This window comes from Kryptolebias marmoratus, linkage group LG5 (genome assembly GCF_001649575.2).
Source record: "Kryptolebias marmoratus isolate JLee-2015 linkage group LG5, ASM164957v2, whole genome shotgun sequence".
Classification (NCBI taxonomy): domain Eukaryota; kingdom Metazoa; phylum Chordata; class Actinopteri; order Cyprinodontiformes; family Rivulidae; genus Kryptolebias; species Kryptolebias marmoratus.
Genome location: NC_051434.1, coordinates 1,477,147 through 1,484,242, shown reverse-complemented (window position 1 = coordinate 1,484,242; position 7,096 = coordinate 1,477,147). Strand labels below are relative to the sequence as shown.

Sequence of the window (7,096 nt, the reverse complement as noted above, 5' to 3'; positions counted from 1 at the left end):
AAAAAAAAAAAAAAACAAAACAAAAAAAAAAGCTTTCCCTAACTTACTGAGCAAAAACGTTGTGCCATGTGCCGTCAGAACAATATAAGGAGAAATGACTTTAAACATAATACCAGGGCACAAAGTGCTTCAACATTAGAAAAACTGAGATAATTTTTAAAAAACACATGAACCCTGGAAAGTACTGCAACTTAGAAGAAGAATAGATGGAAATCTTATATATAGTAAGAATATTATTGAACAAATCGAAGTGTTATTACTGCAGATTTACTTGTCTAAACTCCTGCAGGCTTGAACAGACGAGCTTCCATTTCACTTAAAGAAGAGTTAAGAGCCTTATAGTATCTCGACATTGGAGGTTTGGGGAAGGGAGATTTCTTTACCCTCAATGAAAGCGCGGCCTCCCACGAAGTAGGCTTTCTTTCCATTCTTTCTAGCATCAGCTACCAATGGCCACAGAAGCTGTCTTTTCTCACGATCGGATTTGCAGAGATCTTCGGTGAAGCGGAGCTTGTTGTCCTGCAGAAATCTTGATGTTTTAGCCGCTTTCCAGACAGCATCTCGCAGTCGGCGGGACAGGAACCTGATGATGATCGGTCTAGGTGCGTTGCGATCCTTCGTCTTGGGACCCAGGCGGTGGGCGACATCTATGAAGGACACCAGCGTGTCCTTTTCCTCGGGAATTGTAGCCTGACATATTTTAATAGCAGCCAGACGAGCATCTTCATCATCCCTCTCGCTGTGTCCACAGGGCTTCAGGTTCCAGCGCCTGGAATGAGCTTCCATTTCAGCGACTCGGTTCATGAGATGCGTGGTGCGGGAGTCGGAGTCGGAGACGTTCTTTCTGATTAGATCGATATTTTCTTTCAACTCTTTAACTTCAGCCATGCTGGAGTCAATCTTTTTCTCCAATGTCTCGATCCGGTTCCCCAACTTCAATTCCAGACCATCAGCTCTCTCGTTGATAAGCTTGGAAAGTGTTTCAATGATGTTGTCACCGTTTAACTTGTCAGATTTCCTATCTTTTTTGGGAGCAGGCGAGTCCCGAGGGGTCAGCGGTAGAGGAGGGAAACTTTCTTCTTCAAAGTTGCTCCAGCGTTCAGTATAATCGTGACATCCGTCCATTAAAGCATTTGTGTTTGTGTTCTCCGAAGCTAGCTCGGACTCTAAGCTAACGGAGAGAGCAGCATGTGCTCCCTTACGTTTAGACTTAGACATTCTACTTTGTAAGAGAGACGATAACTCACTTAAACACCTCCTGAATTATAGAATTACACAGTATTCGAGACAAAAGGACAGACCACGACAGCAGTATTAGTCCAAAATAACAGCTCGGCACACGGAGTTGCTTAGAAGAGACGCATATGCAGCGCCATTTTTTTTTCACCCTGACAATCTTATTATTATTATTATTATTAAGGAAAGTTTCAGTTTGACGTCACACAACTTCCGGGTCTCCTGTCAGCCAATCAGAGCGCAGCACCTCCCGCTCGGCTGCCTTCTGTCCTCGCGCCTCTCTGACTCCTGACCTACCTGAGGCAGGTGAGGGCTGCTTGTTGCTGTGAAATGTTTGATGTTTTTTCTGGTTTCTGGATCTGTAAGAAAACTTTTCTTAAATTATTGAACCAGATAAGACTGAACTGAACTATTTTTCTAAATTTATCTGACTTCCTGTCTTGTAACATTAAGGTTTAATAAACCTTTTAAAATAAAAATAAAAGGCTGTGTGGTAAATTATTTTGTTTGACCAATAATCCGTGGAAGGATTAAATTTGTTTGGAAAGTACAGGAATTTATCAAGAGGAAGAAAAAGTGGATTGTAAATAAATCAGTAACTTTACTGCTGCAGCATAAAAAGAAGTTTATTACGAAAAATAAGTCCTGTTCCACCCTTTATTTAAAAAAAATGTATATACAGCCTAAAATGTTTTTTAATGTCCTCTGATTTTAATAGTTTTGAAAAATATTAAAAGATAATTTAAGATATTTGCTCTGGAGCAGAGGTGGCCAACCCTGACCCCGGAGTGCTGCTGTCCTCCATGTTTTATTTGTTTCTTTTGCTCCAACATACCCGATATGAATCCATGGATGATTAACAGGCTTCGGGCAGAACAAGAAGAGGAACTTTAACTATTTAATCAGGTGTGTTGGAGCAGAGAAACAAGTAAAACATGCAGGATAGTGACCCTCGTGAACCAAGGCTGGCCACCTCTGATCTGAACCAATTCAATAAAAACTGAAGAATAAGATTAAAATAGTCAGTCGGTGCATTCACAGTAAGGTAAATATAAAAACATGTATTTCAGGAGTTGTTCTGCAGATTTGCATACATACTTTTATTGAAACACAGGTAAATGTTGGAGTAAATACAATAAAAACAATATTTTGCCTTTTATTTGGCAATCGGAACCCTCGCATCGCTCCGTGTTGTTTTCAGGACCTTATTTCCGGACGGACACAAATGTATAAAGGCCTCCCGCCGGAAATGAAGCGCCCTCTTCTAAGCGATCCAACATGGCGGTGAGTAGCGGCTCACATCGAGCGACTTGGATGAGACATGAAGTTACTGTGGAAATCCGCCATCATCGGCTCTGTGGAGTTACTTAAATACCTGATCGGTGTTCAGACACTCAGACTTCATGACGGAGGATTTATTTAGAGCTGTATTAGTTTAATAAACGCCACATATTAATGTTTAAACAGAAAAAAATGAGTGATGCTAACAGGTTAGCCGCCGTAAAAGTGGCTTGTATTTGACACTTCCGGTATTAAATACAAATCTGCAGGAGCGTTAAGACTCCGGAGCTTTACCTGTGATCACTGCGTGTAGTTATGAACTGATATTAAGTTTTATAAGTTAAAATTAGATGTGATATTTGTGCGATGCTAACAGCGTTAGCGGGGATATGTTCTGACATGTTTCTGACCGGCGTGATAAAAACCAGCAGATGGTCCCAGGCTGACAGAGACACTGACCAGGTTAACAGCTGGTTGGGTCCTCTTACCTCAGCCTGGCAGCAGCTGTCAGGTGTGTTGGTCTTGGTCCTGTTGACTGATTGTCTCTTGTTGGGTTTGTGTCTTCAGGACCAGGGTGAGAAGAAGGAGAACCCCATGAGAGAGCTCCGCATCCGCAAGCTCTGCCTGAACATCTGTGTGGGCGAGAGCGGAGACAGACTGACCCGAGCCGCCAAGGTGCTGGAGCAGCTCACAGGACAGACCCCCGTCTTCTCCAAGGGTCCGTGTTCCTCGCCAGGGAGGGGCGGCCATTTTTAACGCAGTGTCTCGGACCTGGATCGTAATGTTTTGGTTTTGTTCTCTTCGCCCTGCAGCCCGATACACCGTGAGATCCTTCGGCATTCGCAGAAATGAAAAGATCGCCGTTCACTGCACCGTCCGTGGAGCCAAAGCAGAGGAGATCCTGGAGAAGGGACTCAAGGTAAGCGAATAACAAAGTCTTTTTATTTAAATCGGGGGGTTTGATTTACTCAGGAACAAGTTTGTGTGACGAGTGGAAACATTAATGAGGACTGATGACAGATTATCAGATTGTTCTTAAAAGAAACGCTGAAGAAAAGCACGTTTATGAGGTTTAAAACATGTCAGATCTGTGAGATCAGGCTGGTTATTTACCTGAGAACACGGGTCAGCGTGGCGACAGGAACAAGTCACAGACCCGGTTTGATGCTGAGGCATCTTCAGGTCCCGGAAACTCTGAGACTGGTCCAACTTAAAGGAGAAGTTCGGCCATTTTTAAATCCGTGTTTGTAGAAGCTTCAGAATCTGACCTGTTGCAGATGGTTCACAGATCAGAATCATTATTTTTTATTATTATTTTATTATTTAAGTTATGCATCTTCTGAAGCTCTGACGCTTTTATGGTAAATTTTAATGTTTGTTACATTTGTTGGTTAAACGTAAATTTTGCTCAGAAACTTAAAAGTGGGCGGAGTCACTGATCGGCGGCTCTTTCAGGTGCGCGAGTACGAGTTGAGGAAGAACAACTTCTCCGACACGGGAAACTTCGGCTTCGGCATCCAGGAGCACATCGATCTGGGCATCAAGTACGACCCCAGCATCGGGATCTACGGACTGGACTTCTACGTGGTGAGACTCCAGAACCTCCTGCAGCCGCTTGGTTTAAGTTTCTGAAACTAAAACAAACCAAACGCCGTCTCCCTTCCTCCCCGTTCAGGTTCTGGGCAGACCTGGTTTCAGCATCGCCGACAAGAAGCGGAAACGAGGCCGCATCGGCTTCAAGCACCGCATCCGCAAGGAGGAGGCCATGCGCTGGTTCCAGCAGAAGGTGAGTCCGAACGTCCCGCTGTTATCAGCTGGTGTCTGGGCAGAACCACAGGTCGGGCCGGGTCGCGGGTCGGACCCCGGGTTCTCCAGGGAATCAAACTGATGATTCCTGGATCTTTAACTTTAAATCTGTTCCTTTTTGTTACTCAAATGAAACCAAAAATTCAACATTTTTCACTTAAAGGAGTCTGGATTTAATCTGAGGTTCAGTTTTCAATGTTTTAAAGTTTATTTAATTAATTTTCTTTAAGCTTCAGGAGACTTTTAGTCCTCAGGGTTTAATTCAGTTTAATTCTTTTTATTTTCCACTTTGAAGAGAAAAACCTTCAAACTGAAGATGATTTTTGTCTCTTCAGGAGATTAAATCTCTTAAAGAAGTACAGTCAGATTCTCCAGAAACCTGAAACCGTTTAAAAGGAAAGATGATAAATTTGTTAATTAAAAGTTAAATTTGTGTGAATAAAAATCTGAGGACGTTTCAGGTCCTTTTTGACCCAAACTCAGAAGAATCTGTTTGTTTTGTTCCTTCAGTTGCATCGATTATAAATCTTTTATATTTCTGTAGAAAGCTCCACGTCTGTCTCGAAGCCCGTTGTTGACCTTTGACCTGAACCTTTCTCCTCTTCCTGTTTTCAGTACGACGGCATCATCCTCCCCGGGAAGTAACGGCGCTCCTGTCGATCTTTGTAAGAAATGAATAAAACAGAGAAAAGAAACATTTTGTCTCGTGGTTTTTAAATCAGGTGTGAAGGATCAGAAATAAAAACAGTTTTTGTTTTAAATGAAGGAGCAGCAGGTCGGACGGAGAATCTTCAGCTTCGTTCTGACCTGCAGTGAAATCAGATACCGCAGTCCTAATTTAGGTAAAAATACTGGAGATAAATCAGATCTGCAGCCTTAAAAACTTGTTTTTATTTATTTCCACTAAAATAACTTGATAGAAAACATCAGAGAGAGAAGGTTTAAAGAAATAATAAAAAACAAGTTTTCTATAAAAACTACATTTAAATGTCTGAAATTAATGAACTTTTGTTTTAGGACCAAACATTAATTCTTGGTAAATATTAAATCATCCCAGTAAAACATATAAACTAAATATTAAAACAGTTTAAATATTTAAAAAGATAAACAAGCCTCTTTTTCTTTTAGAAACTACAGATTTTTACAAAACATCTGATTCATAAAAACGTCTAATCAGATCTGTTAGTTTTATTTCTCAGAAAAGAGTTTAAAATGTTTAATTTTTAGTGGATTTCGGAGGAAGATGAATCTGGTAAAGTTTGTTTCTTGTTTTGATTTTGTTTTATTTTTATTCACATCAGAGGTTTTTATTCTGAAGGATCCAGATGTTTCCGGTTCTTTAAACTTAAACAGGTTCTTAATGATTTTTTCTTTTCTTCTGTGGCTCCAAACAGAACTGAACTATTTTAGGAAAAATATAAACTTACATAAGGAGAACAGTGTTCATTTAAAAGCCCAAAATCAAAGTTTTTTTTCCTCAAATTGGAGCAGAATTCCCCTTTTTGTTTGTTTGTTTGTGTTGCTGTGCGGCTCCTCCACCACAGGGGGGCAGCACTGAGCTGCTGCTAAAATCACCTGAAAGGTAGAAAATCTGCATCTGCTTCAACTAAGTGATTCGAAAAGAGCTGGAAATGCCAAATATGGCTCTGTTTGTTAAAATTAATAAAAAAAAGGAAACAATATATATGTGTGTGTGTGTGTGTGTGTGAGGGCTGTAATTCTGACCCGTCCACCAAACTTTGGAGGGACTTTCTGCAGATTTCTGCTTCATGAATCTGTCAGTTTTAAAATAAAACAAAAGAATCAGGAAGTTTTGATCAAATAGTTTTTATTCAGTGAAACTCTTCGTTCAAACACAGATTTCTTCAACCGAACAACAAATAAGATGAATTCTTTAAATCTGTCCACCTGCTGGAGTCTCACTGTTTTAATCTTAGTTTATTTGACAAACGAGGTGAAGAAAGAAATGATTCTTTATTTGTTTACATTTGATTTAAATCTATGTTTTGATTAAATCGGTTTTTAAAATGATTTTTTCTCGTCTTTGCTTCACATTTTGCCACAAAATAAATAAAATTATAAACAGTTTAGTTTCTTGTTTCACATCTTTAGACGAAATATTTCAAGTTTAAGTTTTTTTATTCTAAATCGTCTCGTTTGCTGCAGCAGAGACTCGTTCGTTCGTTCGGCTCTGATTCGATTCATCTTTGTTAGTTTTTAATCAGACTCTTCCTCTTCCTCTCTTTCTGCTCCATCTTCTTCTTCTTCTTCTTCTTCTTCTGAAACCCGTCTTTACCTCCTTCCAGTCACGTTAAAACCTTCCTGCTTCCTTTTCCTTCCTGCAAACCCAAACAGATGATTGAGTTTTTTCTGGAACTCGAAGAAATGAGTTCATTTTTGTTTCAGATGAAGATTTTGGTTTTTTTCTGACTTGTTTTAATTATTTGTGATTTCTGCTGTTAGCTCCGCTTCCTCTCTCTGCTCCTTGGCGGGAATCACCATGGCGACCAGTGACTCAGCAGTTTCCTCATGCTGATGTCTTATGATTCTTTTATTTGAATTTATTTAATTTAGAAAGTCCGTATTTATTTAATTAAAACAACCTTGTTTTTATCTGGTAGATGTTGCTGAAGTGAAAAGCAGTCCTCCCTGACTCCGCCCCCTCCTACGCCCTGGCAGTCTGCGTCGGGGCCTCGCTGCTCTCGCGGCTCCGGTTCCTCCCGGCCTGCGGCTCTTCGTGGCCCGGCGTGTTGCGGCGCTGCTGCCGGCGCGG

The 7,096-nt window shown here is 40.7% G+C and overlaps 2 protein-coding genes across 3 annotated transcripts in view; one reads left to right on the top strand and one right to left on the bottom strand.

Annotated features, from left to right (window-relative positions):
• Positions 1-2,901: 2,901 nt before the first annotated feature.
• rpl11 (ribosomal protein L11) lies at positions 2,902-5,018 on the top strand. The gene is made up of 6 exons (XM_025010603.2): positions 2,902-2,979; positions 3,085-3,235; positions 3,330-3,436; positions 3,973-4,104; positions 4,193-4,303; positions 4,939-5,018. The coding sequence occupies exons 1-6, from the start codon at positions 2,917-2,919 to the stop codon at positions 4,966-4,968; spliced, it is 594 nt and encodes a 197-aa protein (XP_024866371.1). The 5' UTR covers positions 2,902-2,916; the 3' UTR covers positions 4,969-5,018.
• Positions 5,019-6,134: 1,116 nt separating this feature from the next.
• The window catches only part of klhl43 (kelch-like family member 43), a 6,089-nt gene continuing 5,127 nt past the window's right edge, over positions 6,135-7,096 (bottom strand). The window contains exon 8 of one of the 2 annotated variants that reach the window (XM_037975769.1): positions 6,135-7,096. In XM_037975769.1, coding sequence (XP_037831697.1) covers positions 6,909-7,096 — 188 coding nt within the window. In that variant the 3' untranslated portion in view covers positions 6,135-6,908. The other variant, XM_037975770.1, reaches the window with a different exon arrangement.

Coding starts and splice junctions, on each gene's coding strand:
- rpl11 (XM_025010603.2), top strand. CDS start 2,917: ATGTTTCTGACCGGCGTGATAAAAACCAGCAGATGGTCCCAGGCTGAC. Junction 3,236..3,329: donor GACCCCCGTCTTCTCCAAGG/GTCCGTGTTCCT, acceptor TTCGCCCTGCAG/CCCGATACACCGTGAGATCC. Junction 3,437..3,972: donor TCCTGGAGAAGGGACTCAAG/GTAAGCGAATAA, acceptor CGGCTCTTTCAG/GTGCGCGAGTACGAGTTGAG.